Genomic DNA, 16513 nt, shown 5'->3' with positions numbered 1-16513 from the left:
AAAAAAAAAAAAAAACTCCACAATTGTTTTTTTTTCTTCTTGTCCACACGCTAGATTGTCAAAAAATTCCACATCTTTATCTCTTGCATTTGATGGTTTTAATGTCAATATTTATTTCCTTTCATCTTCAAACTTGATCTGTTTCATGTAATATGTTAAATTTCCTCTTTCAAGTTTACTTTGGTAAAAACCAAAGCTTCTTCTTGAACCAAATAAACATCAATAATCAAACCACATTACCACTATTTTCTGGTCATCATGCTTATTTTGTGAATGGATGAAGATGATGCTGCTGTTTCCATCAATATATAGTCAAGCCCCAAATTATCCAATAAACATGTTAATAACTTGTACTTTGATCTGAAAATGATCTCAGTAGGAATTTCATACAACTGGTTTAACTAAAGACTTCCTTCATCCTTCACACAGACACCGGGTCATACAGGCTTAGACTTTACTATACACCTCTGAACATATGTTTTCATATAGACACAAGGTTAGGTGAACATGTTTATGTTTGAAAAAAAAAGTAAAGTTTCTGGTAAGGCACACAGATGATTGTGGTTTATTTAAGCAACAGCTGCAGATTCACTAACCCACTTTGTAAGCATTTGCAAGGCTTGGAAAGTTTCAAAAACGTAACTCAAAATGTTCTGCATATTTATAGTTTTACCTAAAACCGTAGATCACAAATAAAGAGGCCAAAATGAGTCTCTCCACAGGGTGACCAGGTTCTTCCTTAAAGTAGGGCTAAGGCAGCAGCCCCGGCGACCCGCATGGATGGATACTTAAAACACTGAAATACTGGAATAAACTGGACCAGAACTTTTATTACAGATTAAATGTTTATGATATTCACATAATAATATTCATTGATCCAGTAAACATATCCTCATATTTCTTCAATAAAAATTATTTAAAACATTGATTAGTAAATAAGATGACTGTTTTCAGGACTTTCTCCAAGTGTATCTGGATTCACTCTCAAAAAATCTGTTTAGACAATCAGAACTTAAAAATTTGCCACATATTTTTTTTCCAATAATTTCATTGATTTATATTCAAGGACAAACCAAATTTTTACATTTCTGAAGTCCACTTGCTAAACATCCTGAGGGATTCTGGGACGGCTGCCGGTGCACTCACATTCCTCTTTGTGATGAATGTCTGAGGTGGTCTCGCACTCAGCCTGACCTTTGGTCTGACAGGTGGGGCAGCAAGCGGTGTGTCCATCCTGTCTGCAGCTGGGACAGGACAGCACTAGCTGGCAGCAGAACTGGGTGGCACAGAGCTCATACTGGTCCCATGGGCAGCCGCAGTATCTGCAATCTGAACACAGATCCTAAATCATCTCCTAAAACTAATAACAATAATAATAATAATAATAATACATTTTATTTAAAGCGCCTTTCAGGGCACCCAAGGACGCTGTACAAACAAATAAGAAAACATTAACAGTTCAGGAAAATCAAACATAAACAACACAATTAAAAAACCTAAACATAAAAGGCAGAGTGGCGAGGAATGATTGAAAATAAGGTTACAAACAGTATGCTGTTCTGAAAAGATGGGTTTTGAGTTTGGAAATGAAGGTGAGGAGAGAGTCGGTATTGCGGAGGTCAGGAGGAAGTACGTTCCAGAGCTGGGGCTGAGGTGGGCAGGAGGGACAGAGAGATGGATAGAAGAGGAGGAGCGAAGACATCTGGAAGGTGTGACTATGTGGAGAAGGTCTGAGAGATAAGGGGGTGAGAGTTTATGTATGGATTTGTATGTATAGAGGAGGATCTTGTATTCTATCCTGTACTTAATGGGAAGCCAGTGGAGTTCTTGCAGGATGGGAGTGATGTGATGAAAGGAAGGAGTTCGGGTGATGATGCGGGCAGCAGAGTTCTGAACCATTTGGAGTTTATGAAGGGATTTTTGTGGGAGGCCAAAGAGGAGAGAGTTGCAATAATCGAGGCGGGAAGTGACAAGGCTGTGCACAAGGATAGAGGTGGTGTGGGGGGTGAGGGAGGGGCAAAGACGGTTGATATTGCGCAGATGGAAATAAGCTGAGCGGGTGATGTTATTGATGTGTGAGGTGAATGATAAAGTGCTGTCGAGGATGACACCCAGACTCTTGACCTGAGGGGAGGGGGAAACTGAGCCGCTGTTGATGGTGAGGGAGAAACTGTTAACTTTGGAAAGGGTGGATTTGGTGCCAATGAGGAGAATTTCAGTTTTATTACTGTTCTGTTTTAGGAAGTTGGTGGTGAACCAGGATTTTATTTCCAGGAGACAGGCAGAGAGGTAGATGGGTGGGAGCGTGGAATTAGGTTTACAGGACAGGTAGAGCTGGGTGTCATCCGCGTAACAGTGGAAACAGATAATGAATTTACGGAAGATGAGACCAAGGCGGAGGAGACAGGTGATGAATAGAAGAGGCCCCAGGACAGAACCTTGGGGCACACCAGTGGAGACTGGGGAGGGTTGAAAGTGAAAGATTTGAGTTTGATGAACTGAGTGCGGCCATTGAGATAAGACTGGAACCAGAGAAGGTGAGTGGAAGTGACACCGAATGAGGAGAGTCTACTGAGGAGGATGGAATGGGATATGGTGTCGAAAGCAGCACTTAAGTCAAGGAGGATGAGAATGGAGGGAAAACCAGAGTCAGCTTCGAGGAGAAGGTCATTAGTTATTTTAATAAGAGCTGTTTAGGTGCTGTGACGGGGCCAAAAACCAGATTGAAAAGGAGAGTTTTAAGATGCATGACAAGGCTGTTTATTCAAACACTGACCTGAAATCACGTCATTGTTAGAGGAGATGGCGTAGCGTTCATCAAACACAAAGAGTTTCCCTCGATAGAAACCCTCTGGGAATTGCTCCAGGTACCTATGAATTCCACCTTTCAGCTGGTAAATCTCTTTGCACACATCCTGTGGGTAAAGCAAGAAATTCATCGGATAAATGTTAAGAATTTACAAACAAGGTTGCAAATGTAGTTAACTTGTATAATTTTAGTATATATTTCTTAACAGCTTCTTCTGTGGTAAATCATGAGCCTGAAACATCTGATTTATGTGTAGTAGACTTGGCTGACAGTCCCTCAAACTGTATATTTCATATGGATCGGCTTACTTTAGAGCGGAGGTAGGCAGAACCGCGCTCACATCGGATCCCTCCTGTGCAGTACATGAGGACTTTCTTGTCTCTGAATAGTTCCAGGTTCTGGTCGACATAGTCCGGGAAATAACTGAACTTACGGATGTTTGGGGCCAAACATTGAGTAAACTGGCCCTGGAAAAAAAAGGTCTTATTTCAGACAATTTTTAAGATATTATCCTTGATGGAGTTTATGACAACTGGTGCAGACAACTCACAAACCATTTATTTACTTATGTTTTATTTACAGTATTCTCCTCTGATTCATCTGACAAATGGCTCATAATATATTTGCTAAACACAACATAAAGTCCAGGATGTTGAACCAGCCTTTTAACTCTCCAGATCTGGATTCGATCAATCATCCTTAGAATGCACCAGAACAAATCCACCCCCCACCCAAACAGCAACCTCCAGCATTGCCTCTGTGGGTCCATGTATTTAATTGGATTATAACAATAAGGAACATTTTAGTGGACTTTAATTTGTTTTCTTTTGCCAATAAATAAATTACTTATTGTACAAATTGGTGAAAGAAATAAAATGACGACTTACGATTTTACTCTCATAAAAGTTGCGGCAGTCCAGTAGGACGGTGTCAGTACACAAATCTCCTCTAGCCAAAAGAGCCTCCACTTCCTTGTGGAATTCTTCAGGCTCCAGATGAACACCTGAGAGGCCAAACAGACATATCGCTAACATGATATCATGAAACCACACAAACTTAACTATTCACAGCACCATCAGCAGATGGTGATTTTAAGAAGAATTATTAGAGCAGCCATTTCGTATGTTGATCATTTAGTAAGAAAGGTGTAAAGCAGCTGTAGGTGCTGTTTAAAATAACCACTGTTATTTGGGCTAGTAGAATTAGAATCATGCTAGTTGCACACAAACTCTACCTGCCAGCTGGTAAGAAATAGCATCAGGGTCCACTCCCATTGGGACGATCTCCTTAAAGACCCCGACCTTCAAATCTGTAAAACACTTAGCACCACCATCACTGGTCTGAAAACAAACACACACAAACATGGATATGCGAGGTTAAAGAAAAACAATAGTGATTATTTCAAGGTGTGTTTGAGGAAACAGGAGCAGAGTGATCAAGCTGTGCCAGACTGAATTCTAACCAAGGGCGTTCTCATTGAGAGTGCCATATAGAAGCGTTATGTGGGAGATCTGACACTGACATTGTGCAACATATCTTTTCTTCATCTGATTCTGACCTTAAAATCCTCTTTATCCATCTTGAAGAGAGGATGTGAAAGCACTGCATCAATGTAAAAATTAGTCGCCACATGGGTTCCACCAACTGTCCCGTTAATGCCTTCTGTTGCCACCCTCACCTAAAGAAAAATATGCAAACGCAGTTAATCAAATTTGACTTTTTAAAGGTTTAAACTCTCTTCTGTTCAAGATATTAACACTCTGCATGCTTGTGGTTGGAGTCCACACAGAAGAGTTCATTTACCTTGCCAGTTAAGTGAAGCCTCTCACACAAAGCTTTCTGCCAATCACAGATGACATGTGGATCCTCCACTTGACAGTAGCAGTAGTAGAGGAGAACTTTTCCTGGCCCACTACATAAAAAAAAAAGGAGGAAAACATTCAGATTTATTATTAGAAATCAGAAGGATTCTCCAAATCAGACTGAATCTAAAATATAAAAGATATGTGTATCATCACAACCGCAACTGACAAGAGAATCTACTCTTTTGTGTTTACTTTTTAAGTTGTTCCTCAGAGACATGGCTGATGTCAGGTATCCATGCAGAAATGTTCACTGCTTCTGCTTTGTGCTCGTTTGGCTGCTGTGTTTCAGTTCCTTTTTCCAGCTGGGTTAACAAATGTTGGTACGTGGCCAATGTGAGCTGCTGTATTTCAATATCATGAGTTCTGGCCACATGTTTGTGAAGTGAAGAGTGTTCGATGAAGGTCTGGCCACAGCAGCGCCAAGATGTGCTTCTTTCTTCGTGATGGTTGTCCCTCTTGGATGCCACAAAGGCAGCAAATGACTGTGAAGGTGAAATATTGTGAAAAAAATTTAACATGGTTAAGGAAATTAGTTTTCAGTGCACAAATGATATATTTTCAAAGGAGTAGTTGACAAATGTAATTGTAATTCTTCCCCTTTGCCTTTACATTGGACACCCTTCTCCATTTTGCATTCTGCAGAGTATGTGCCCCTTTTCTTTTAAAAATTTAGTTTATGTGATTATCTAGCTGCCCAAATAGCTCATAACACTCCTGATGAGGAGCTAGATGGCCATTACAACTTTATCCCCATAAAAAAGTGGCACCTTATTGCTGCAGATCTGAAGCAAAGGACAAACAGGGATCATTGGGATGGGGCCTATGTCGGATCAGATAGCACTTTAAGATTAATGCTGAATTCATAGATGTTTAACTTGAGTAGTTACCATTTCTCTGGTGAGATAAGTAATATTTGTACAAAAGCAAAATACAAACTAGGTATCTTTTTTACAATCTTGATTGGTATGATTGATTTTTTTTTTCTTTCTTGGACATCTAGCAGCCACTTGATTAATTTCATGAACCTTTAAGGTGTCAAACATATGCAGATTATATTTAAAACAGTTAATCTAACTTTAGTAACTAGCTCAATGGATATTTGGAAATTTTAAGACTTGCCTTAATATTTCTAATAAATAAATCTGTAACTCTATTTTACGGAATTACAACCAAGGCATCTACCAAACCTCATATTTCTAAACCAACTTAAAAAGCTGTTTATCTTACTGTACAACACATCTGAGTAAGTTCTTCCTGTTCAGCTTTACAAAAAAAGAATTTTTCCTCCTTGATCACTGTTGTATTACAGTATGTTCGGCCTCCCATTAATTCCTGTATGAAATTTCCCCCAAAAAAACACATGTATAACTGCGTTAAATTGTGTTACCTGATTTTTCAGTGTGGTTAAAATAAGGTCAAATAGCCTCAGCCAATGTTTTCTCACCTTCCTCCTGCAGAAACTGTAGTATCTTCTTTGTGAGGCAGATAACTGCTTCTCTTGTTTTAATCCATTTCTGTTTGAAGTATCAACCTCCCAGTTTATTAATTCTGAGTAGGGTGTTTCTTCAGCAGCCATTGTGCTGTAAAGGCTTTTACAATACAAATTTGATAGCAAGTAAACAGTTCTTATCTAAAATACGATGCTTCGTAAAAATGCAGCACATTGTTGTTAAGACATTTTTATCGTCGCATTTTAAAATGTTGTCCGATCTTGACTTATGTTAAATCTAAACTTTCAAACGTGAGAAATAACAACAATTTTCTATCACCAAACGTGTAGCCGCGCACTCCGGAAAGAAAAGACGGCGCACCTTCCGGTTGACCCCTGACTGCCCTGGATGTGCCTCACTTGAATCAGACCGCTGTTATTTTTCTGCCGTGGAAGCGGTAACGGTCTAGCTGAATGAATCGTAGGAAGCTCGTGTAACGGACTTATTCTTTTCGTATTTATTCTTTTCACATTAAACTTTTTGTCTGGCTATATTGCGCACACAAAAAGCGGGATAAAATGTCCAGGAGACGACACAGCGACGAGAATGACGGTAAGTTGACAGACGTTTACTGCATGTGTTCTTCAGACATTAGGCTAACTAGTGGTGGGGAGCTAACGCTAGCTTGTTTTTTCGGTGATTGAATATCGTTATTAAATATTAAACGAAACTATGTTTGGGTTTATATTGCTGCCATTAAAAATATAAAACCGACTCAGTATCGGTTGATTGCTCCTTATTTTTTAAATGACGTCGGAACTTGAAGACCGTTTAGAGTAAGTCGAGGCAGAATTAACGGGTGCGTGTGGCGTTAGCTGCGTGACGGCTAACCACAAACAAATGTTGGAGATCTATAATCTGTGGGCGGTAACCAAGAACGTGGAACATGCATACAATTAATAGTGAACCTGTGACGTGGATCTGATTAATGGTATAACATCTAAGTCAAAAATTCACATTAACATTGGTTGTGAACAGCAGTGTCACCAATGTTAACCATTATTATGTCATTGCTTCTATCTTTTCTTGGAATAGTAGTGTTCAAGTGGTTCCGCAGATGGGTAGTAGGTCGGACATCATAGTTATGATAATAATTATGTTAGTTTGGCAAGAGTAAAATCATTAATTGACATCAGTGAATAGAAACAAGTGATCAAGTCTATAATCATCTCAAGACTGTTTTTTGTTTAGTTTTTTTTTCTTTTTTTTTCCCCCTTTTTTTATTTGTTTTTTGGCTAAAATTAATTGCCCAACTTATGTTAATCTTCTGTAATCTATAAGTTATCCTGTCAGAGATATAGATAACTCAACCTTTACACATATTTCAATATTTCACACATTAAAAGAATAGTAAACCAGCCAAGATCAAGTGAAATGACAACCTGTTTATCTTATATAACTAGATGCTGACATTGAATGGACAAAAAACAAGTAGAATTAACCAGTAGCGCAATCCATGGCTCTGAAGTCCCTGTAGTACCTTTAGGAAGACTGGAGGATGAAATAGTTTGTGGTTTGAGGTGTGGCATCATTCAAACTTCTGTGTAGGTATCATTTGTGATAAATGGACCAGGGAATGTCCTGGAAAGCAGAGGCCAAGGACAGATTCAGGAGCTGCCTGATGTAATAATCACAGCTTTTTAATGTTGTAAGCCTAAAACCTGAGTACTCCAACCAGCTAGAGCATTTTCTGAAAAAGCTTGACAAAATTTTCAGTCAAATTTTTTTCTCCCAGCTTGTTAAAGATGGATAAAGATAAAAGAAACACAAAATAAAAAGTTATGTCTTTGAAACGTCGTCATATCAAACTCATGTTGTATTTGACTTGAAAGGGATCAACACAAATGTCATTTTATGGCTGATATGCAAAGACATAGATTGAATGGTTAAACAGAATTTAAATGGTGGATGCTGGCTCATGGTCAAGTAGAAACACACCTGGGCAGGAGAGAATGCTATCCTAAAATCTGAAGATCATGCCTTTAACAAGTCAGTTATAAAATTATTTTGTAAGCATATTCTCCCCCCTTGAAGCCACATACATTTAGCTTTGCAGACTCTGGTGATGCTACTAACTTATACTTATAGACTAGAAATCTTTTTTTCTGGACTGGAGTGACACTTGTCTGCTGCTGACACCATTTAAAGACAGTAACCTGGTTACAGACCTTCACGTAAGCAGTAGTGAATAATAATGTGATACGCTGGGCTGCTTTGATCACCTGCAAAAGAACTGTCTTTTTTCTCTCTTAATGCTAAATTTTCATTGAATAATAAAAAAATAAATATAGTTTAATGTGTCTTGTGTAGAATCTAACAGCTGCTACACAAGTTGAGCATTAACCAGTAGCTAGTAATTGATACAGGAACTAATCAGATGTTGAAACAAAGCTTAAAAATAGCAGTGATTGATAATATTGATTCGTAACTGTTGGATGTGTAAACATTCATCTTAAAATCTGCTTTATCAATGTAAAGTCCAGGTTGTTGCAGGGTTAAAAATATTGATACCACCTGTCAGAAAAATGATGGGTTCATTGTTAGTTTTCTTTATGTAAGATGTTTACACTCTGTTTTAAACATCAGTAACTTAACTGTTAAGTTATTTCATTTGCACTTTTTGTCTTCTTCACTTTCCCAGGAGGTCAAGCTCATAAAAGGAGGAGAACTTCTGAGCCCATTGAGATTGAAGACCGTCTTGAGTCGCTGATATGTCGTGTGGGGGAAAAAGTAAGGAGACTGCATAGATAAAGACTCTTTTGTTTTGTTAGCATGAGCAGCTTCAGCGTCTGTCCCTCTTTACTTATTAAGATAAACTCCAGAACCGTTTGCTTTGTTAGCTGCAGTAGCAACACATGATTTTTCTACAAACATTATTATTTTTTCAACTGAATTGGTTTTGAAATATTAAAAATTCGCAATACTTTTTTTCTTTCTTCACATTTCTTTTACAGAGTACATCATCCCTCGAGAGCAACTTGGAGGGCCTTGCAGGTGTCTTAGAGGCAGATCTTCCAAACTACAAAAATAAAATCCTGCGTATTTTATGTGCTGTGTAAGTTCTTGCTGATTGTCACCCCCTGATTATTGAAAAAGAGCTAAGAGTCTTTAGGATGGCAGTTCTTATTGAGGTGTTCTTTGGGTCTTTGTGGCAGCGCTCGGCTCCTGCCTGAGAAGCTGACTGTCTACACGACTTTAGTCGGCCTTCTCAATGCCAGGAACTACAACTTTGGAGGCGAGTTTGTGGAGGCTATGATCAGGCAACTGAAGGAGACCCTGAAAAATAACTTGTACAATGAAGCCGTTTACCTGGTATGTTGACTTGTTTTCATAACTCACCATAGTTATTATTTAAAGCGTTTATTATTCATCAGATCTTTTTTTAATTTTTATTCTTTTTTTTTTTAGGTGCGTTTTCTGTCTGACTTGGTCAACTGCCATGTGATCGCTGCTCCTTCTATGGTGGCCATGTTTGAAAATTTTGTCAGTGTTACTCAGGAGGAAGATGTGCCACAGGTAGATGAACATTAAATATGTATTTGTTTTATTTATATATGATGCATATTTCAGGCAGATCTCAAGGCATAAATTAATTTCTTCTTTTTTGGTGTTGCCAATGTGTTTTAACACCCTCTTAAAAATGCAATGTATATGTGTATATATATATATATATATATATATATATATATATATATATATATATATAATTATGTCCATATTTGGGTAAAATTCTTAATTTTAACGCCAAGCATTTCAGATTTTATTAAAAATGTTAAACAATGACTATTACTGGGGTCATAATTTTCAGGGACACTTTGACACATCTGTGTGCATTATAAGGTGTTGTAACTGGTCCCATTTGCAACCTTCAGGTTCGGTCGGACTGGTTTGTGTATGTTGTTCTGTCCTGTCTGCCTTGGGTCGGTAAGGAGCTTTATGAGAAGAAGGATGTGGAGATGGATCGACTCCTCAGCCAAATCGAAGGCTACCTCAAGTGAGATGATTGTTGATATCTATGCTTGTTGGATCATTACTCGGTTGTTAGATCTTTTGACTGTTTTATTTATTTATCTTTATTAAACTAATTCGTCCTTTTTTCCAGTAAATTTCTCTGCTCTCTGTGTCATCCTAATTTTCCAGGAGAAGAGTAAAGACTCATGTCCCCATGCTGCAGGTGTGGACTGCAGAGAAGCCCCATCCACAGGAAGAGGTGACATTCCTGCAGTCAGTTTAAGCTCTGCTGTGTTTCCCACCGCCTGGTTCTCTGTCCTGCAGCCATGTACACATTCTCAGCTGTCCAATGTAAAAGAGTCCTGGTATCTATACTATTATGGTTAAAAATAGTCCTACAGCATACAATGAGGGAGCCAGTTTTAGGAAATTAGGATAATCATCCATCATCCAGCAGCATCTTTTAAATAACCGTTGACAGAATTAACATGTTGATCAAAGAAATGCTTTTGTTGTGTAAAAGTCCATTAGGACTTCAGTGGACGGTGGAAGCAAGGCAAGCCAAATGCAACCTGAGGATTTAAACAGCTTTCGTACTATGCGACCTGCAGTGATCATATAGAACTCGTTTCCTTTTAAAATCATTTTCTCTCTTCATTTTAGTACCTAGACTGCCTTTGGGCTCAGATTCAGAAGCTGAAGAAAGACCGCTGGCAGGAGCGCCACATCCTTCGCCCCTACATCGCCTTTGATAGCGTGCTGTGTGAGGCTCTGCAGCACAACCTGCCCCCTTTTACCCCCCCAGGTCACATGCCTGACGCTCAATATCCCATACCCCAGGTCATCTTCCGCATGTTTGACTACACTGATGCCCCAGAGGTTTGTTTGTCTTCATGTTGTCTGTTGCAACATTTTCCTGCTCAAACTGACGTTTGAAGCCACAGCTCTGCAGGAAGCCACTTGTCATATTTTTATTGATGCTGACAAGTCGTTTTCTTTGTTGTCTCTAGGGTCCTGTTATGCCTGGCAGTCATTCTGTGGAGAGATTTGTCATAGAAGAAAACCTGCATTGTATCATCAAAACTCACTGGAAAGAAAGGAAGACATGGTGGGTTCCAAGCCTGATCTTTGATTTGTTTTTTGTTTTTTTTATTTTAAAGAATGAATAAGTGACTGAACGGCTGCTCAGAAGTTTAAATTGGTATCTTTTCTACGTCTTAGTGCTGCACAGTTACTGAGCTATCCAGGAAAAAACAAAATCCCGCTCAACTATCACATTGTGGAGGTATTTCTTTTCTTTATTTTTCTTTAATTGGAGCAAAAAGTTAGGTTCGTATTAGTGAAATGGTTTTATTTCCTCCAGGTAATTTTTGGAGAACTTTTCCATCTGCCCTCACCGCCGCACATCGATGTCATGTACACGGCGCTGCTTATCGAACTCTGCAAACTGCAGCCGGGGTCGCTGCCTCAAGTCGTATCCTTCATTTATCATGTCATTGAAATATAAAAAGCATTTAAGCATTTAATCATTTTATTATGAGTCGCCTCTATAGATGAGGTGCATTTGGCTGCTTTCCTCGGTCCTGATATTTTTCTACTAATTTCTACTATTTAGTATGAGATTTAAACAAAAAACTTTTAAGCCATTTACACTATGTTGTTCAGATGTTATTTTATAATGAAAAGAGCAGATTTTTTACCTTAACACCTGCCTGATAGTTGGCCCAGGCCACAGAGATGCTTTACATGAGACTGGACACCATGAACACCACCTGCATAGACCGGTAACGTCACAGCACTTTCACTCCAAGTGTTTCCTGTCACACCAGACTGTAACCTGGTTTTCTCTTTGTTTCACAGATTTGTCAACTGGTTTTCTCATCATTTAAGTAACTTCCAATTTCGATGGAGCTGGGATGACTGGTGGGTGATTGTTTATCGGAACAAATATGTTTTTTTTTTTTTTTTTTTTTTAAAGATAAAATGTCATAGAAACCCATCTCCTCTGTGAAGGGCTGACTGTTTGACCCTGGATCTAGAGAAGCCCAAGCCCAAGTTTGTAAAAGAGGTTCTGGAGAAGAGTATGAGGTATTAACGCATTATTAATTTTTTTTAAAAGCTGTTTTAATGTTTTGTGTTGAATTAAACAAGTTGATGTAATGATGTCTGTGAATTGGAGGATCTTTCAGCATGGACTTTGATTAAATCAGCAATGTTGTCTCTAATGTAAGAAGACATTACTGTCTGAGAATTTGCCCCAGGTCTTTTTTTTCTAGTTTGTCTTTAAATAACAAGTAATCTACTATTTTTAAAAGCCTTTTGGTCTCAGTGCTTCTGTTCTGCTGCAGACTTTCGTATCATCAGAGGATAGTGGACATCGTCCCCCCAACTTTCTCTGCCCTCATCCCGGCTGAACCCCTGTTTACTTACAAATACATGGATGAGAGCGCTTGTAAGAATCTCTACCATTTTATCTCTTTTATTAAAAAAAAGAAAGAAAAACATCAATTGTGAAATGAAGCAGCAATTCTGTCTGCAGCAGCATGTTGATAATCAGATGGATGATTTTGTAAACAAGACTAAATAAAACGTATCTCTGCTCCCATACAGCTTCCCTACCAGGTTACGCAATGTCCATTACCGTCGGCAACGCCATCAAGAACCGAGCTTCTAATGAAGAAATCCTAACCATCCTCAAAGATGTTCCCAACCCCAACCAGGAGGATGATGATGGTTTGTTCATAGAATTTTTATATATATGTATATAAGAAAGAAATTTTTTCCCGTACACCGTTTGATTTAACTTCTTTACTGTTTCTGCAGACGAGGGAGAGAGCTTCAACCCTCTGAAGATTGACGTCTTTCTGCAGACTTTGCTCCATCTAGCAGCTAAATCCTTCAGCCACTCCTTCAGCGCCCTCGGCAAGTAAGTCTGACTGCAGTGAAAACACTGTTATCTTGCTTTAAAGCAGCAGGTTCAAACTGCTTGAGATCCAGGACAATTATGGTATTAAGTGGATTCAGTTGTAATTTAAATCCTGCCCATGTAAAGAGAGGGGGAAAAGCCCTAAAGGATCAATTTAATAAAAAAATAAATAAAAGTTTAGAGAGATTTAAGAAAGAACATCCAAAATTTTAGAGCTCTACAATAATATATTGTTTTTTTTCTCCACACATACACACCTTAGATCTATGGAATGAATGAAGTACCACGAAAAATTAAATGATGAATAAAATATAAAGGCAAATGACAAGACAAAATAACATCAAAATGATAAGGATAAAAAGCCTTTGTTGTAATTTTTATTTTTTTTATGCATATGTGTTAAAATACATAAAGAAATTCAATTTATAGATTAAACTTTAATCTTTTTCAGCTGTTTTCTTTGTCATTTACTATTTAGCCCTTTATTTTCTTTTTTTATTATTATTTTGTGTACTTTTCTCTTTAGATTTAATGATTTATCTTCATTGTCCTTCCAACTTAAAATCACTTTAGATAAACTATATTTCTGTAGTTCTCAACCAGCAGACTGTGTTTGTTTCGGAGACTTGAGGACGTGTAAATCTGTTATCACGCAGATTCACAGTCTGGCAGCGAATAAATGAATGAATCCAAACCTCCTGAACTCACCTGCGTCTGATGCTTCCAGGTTTCATGAAATCCTGAAAGTGTTGACGGAGAGCGACGAGGGGAAGCTGCACATCCTTAAAGTGGTGTATGAAGTGTGGAGGAACCATCCGCAGGTACAAACCCCACAAACACAGTCACAATGTGGATGTTTTGATATTGTAGCTGCATGTGGATATCCAGATCTTCTGTTAAATGTTTAGATTATTTAACATATGTTCTTGGTACACTCCAGATGATCGCAGTGTTGGTGGATAAAATGGTCCGGACACAGATTGTGGACTGTGCTGCAGTCGCCAACTGGCTCTTCTCTCAGGACATGGCTCACGAGTTCACCAGGTAAGATGTAAAACCTCAGCAGAACAAGTCAGCATTCCACTTCTTCAGTCTAAACTAAACATTTCTTTTTACCTCGTAGACTTTTCGTCTGGGAGATTCTGCACTCGACCATCCGAAAGATGAACAAGCACGTGCAGAAGATCCAGAAGGAGCTGGAGGAGGCCAAAGACAAACTGGAGAAACAGCAGCACAAGAGGGTGACATTCTGTTGATGTTAAACCGCTGTGTATCTAAAGAGCTTGTTGATGTTAAGTTAAATTGTTGCTGCGTGTGTTTGTGCACTGACAGAGGGACAGCGGCGATGATGAGGACATGGAGAAGAACAGCGAGGATGAGGAGGGCCAGCTAGAGGAGCAGATTGAAAGGCTGCAGGAGAAGGTGGAGTCGGCTCAGAGCGAACAGAAAAACCTCTTCCTCGTCATCTTCCAGGTACCGACTATTTACAGACGGCGGCATTCAGTCAAGCAGAAACCTCTGAAAGGATTCAGTTCTTCACATCGTGTTATATTAGTGGCCTCTTGTTAAAGGCTGTCTGAGCAGATGACGTACATTTAGATTAAATGTCCACTTTTCTAGTTTAGATAAACTTTTCAGCCACAGTCTGAAGCTCTGAATGCTGCTGACTTCACACATACAGACAAGTCTTCATCAAAAAGTCAAAGTTTGATTTTAACTTGCGATTGAAAAATTAGGAGTGTTAGAGAAATACATTCACATTGAATATGAAAATCTCATTTTCTAAGATTAATAAATGCATCCGTGATTTAAAAGAAGAAATTATTTGTTTGTATTGCCACCTGCTTTTCTGTCCTCTGCTGTGTTTACGTTGTGACGCTGAGAAAACGCAGGCACCCAAGATAGTCGCTGTTAAAGTTAGCATTCACTCGTCAGTAGTTATATTAAAATGGAGAAAATAAATAAAATCCATGAAATTCAGCAGGAAATACAACCAGTTTTCTTGTACGTGTGAATCTACTATGTTCTTGAAGCAACTAAACAAACGTCCACTGAACTGTGAACAGGCAGAGAAACCATAATATATCTCTGTTTAAAGTTTTTAGTTTCATCACTGAAGAAAAACAACCTGACGTCGATGTTGCAGCACTTTTTTAAAAGTTATCCTTGTTTTACGTACAATTCAGGTTGTATAAAGAGTTGTGGTATCAGTTTGTATAGCCTACATTTATCGTGTGGTAAGAGTTTCTTCATTTATCCCCCCATTATTCATCTCCCGTCTCTTTGAAGTTGTGGTTTAAACGTCTCCATTTTTCAAAAGCTTCAGATGTAGAGGGTTCGTCTGAATCCAGCATTTAGTTACAAGCTTGAATATCTTCTGCAAATTTGTATTGTAGCCACAAAAATCTGAAGCATAGTGTGTAATTCATAAAATGGCCCGTTAAGTGTCCAATAAATAAAAGAACTGTTTTAATTAAACATCACTCTTCACTCAGAGAAAGTCCACTCTCATTTTAGATGAGTACAAAACATCGTAAAAGCTCTGTTCGTGTTAACTTTGAGTGTTAAAATGTGTGTTTTTAAGTGTTTTTTTCTCCCTCAGCGTTTCATCATGCTGTTGACGGAGCATCTGGTTCGCTGTGAGACGGGCAGCATGGACATCAGCACGCCATGGTACAAAAACTGCATCGAGCGGCTGCAGCAGATCTTCCTCATGGTAAACACGGTGCACGCACACACACACACCGCTGTTAGCCATTGTATGCTCATCATGCGTCTTCTCATCCTGCAGCATCACGGGACCATCCAGCAGTACATGGGAACCCTGGAGAACCTGCTGTTCACGGCTGAGCTGGACCACCACATCCTAGCCGTCTACCAGCAGTTCTGCGCCCTGCAGCTCTGAGAAACCGCCGTCTGGTGAAATGCGTACTTGATGTGATAAACCGACACACTAGAAATTACCAGCTCTTGTATCAAGAATCTCTTTACAGATTTTTTTTTTTTTTTTTCTCCCAGCTGTTTTGTGTTTGGTGCCAACAATGTCGGTTATGTGCAGCCACAACCAGGGACGTCTTTCTGAATAGGAATTCAAGCAAGAATCCTTCGTTAGGTTACTGTAGTGGTCCTTTTTTATATTGTTTTTTTTTTTTTTTTTTTTTCCTCTTTAATGCTTTGTTTTGAGTTTAGATTTTTACTTCCTGCTCGTATTCTTAAGAATGGATTTTTAACACTGCAACACTTGTCCAAGTCCACACGAAGCTGGGGGAGCGTTGATAGGAGGAAACGTCAGGTCGGCTCTGCTTGATTCTGAATCCAGAGAGCACTCAACTTAAGTTTTATATTTGTTTTATGTGGCATTGGGAAGTCATTAAAACTCTCCAGTCTTTATCCACCTCATTTGTGTTGTTCTTGACGTTCATTTTTCCTTCAGATGTTTTCTCTAGTCTCTGCCGCAGCTATAAAAAGCTAA

At 38.8% G+C, this 16513-nt stretch overlaps 2 protein-coding genes across 2 annotated transcripts; one reads left to right on the top strand and one right to left on the bottom strand.

Annotated features, from left to right (window-relative positions):
• Window positions 1–101: 101 nt before the first annotated feature.
• LOC121642706 (thiosulfate sulfurtransferase/rhodanese-like domain-containing protein 2) lies at window positions 102–6455 on the bottom strand. The gene is made up of 9 exons (XM_041989567.1): window positions 6119–6455; window positions 4867–5156; window positions 4613–4721; window positions 4368–4487; window positions 4044–4149; window positions 3697–3812; window positions 3118–3276; window positions 2777–2915; window positions 102–1329 (listed from the first exon to the last, which is right to left on the bottom strand). Exons 1-9 carry the CDS (start codon window positions 6248–6250, stop codon window positions 1103–1105), a joined length of 1398 nt encoding a protein of 465 aa, XP_041845501.1. The 5' UTR covers window positions 6251–6455; the 3' UTR covers window positions 102–1102.
• A 95-nt stretch (window positions 6456–6550) lies between these two features.
• On the top strand, window positions 6551–16435 carry LOC121642703 (nuclear cap-binding protein subunit 1). Its single transcript, XM_041989562.1, has 23 exons — window positions 6551–6716; window positions 8806–8894; window positions 9119–9219; window positions 9320–9476; window positions 9573–9680; window positions 10037–10158; window positions 10305–10374; window positions 10779–10994; window positions 11126–11223; window positions 11337–11400; window positions 11479–11589; window positions 11835–11899; window positions 11976–12038; window positions 12129–12203; window positions 12464–12567; window positions 12726–12848; window positions 12939–13041; window positions 13769–13862; window positions 13982–14085; window positions 14165–14282; window positions 14374–14514; window positions 15644–15757; window positions 15833–16435. The coding sequence occupies exons 1-23, from the start codon at window positions 6683–6685 to the stop codon at window positions 15944–15946; spliced, it is 2388 nt and encodes a 795-aa protein (XP_041845496.1). The 5' UTR covers window positions 6551–6682; the 3' UTR covers window positions 15947–16435.
• The last annotated feature ends 78 nt before the right edge of the window (window positions 16436–16513 follow it).

The sequence above is a fragment of the Melanotaenia boesemani genome, chromosome 7, assembly GCF_017639745.1.
Source record: "Melanotaenia boesemani isolate fMelBoe1 chromosome 7, fMelBoe1.pri, whole genome shotgun sequence".
In the NCBI taxonomy this organism is placed as follows: Eukaryota; Metazoa; Chordata; class Actinopteri; order Atheriniformes; family Melanotaeniidae; genus Melanotaenia; species Melanotaenia boesemani.
This window is presented reverse-complemented; position numbering and strand designations above follow the sequence as displayed.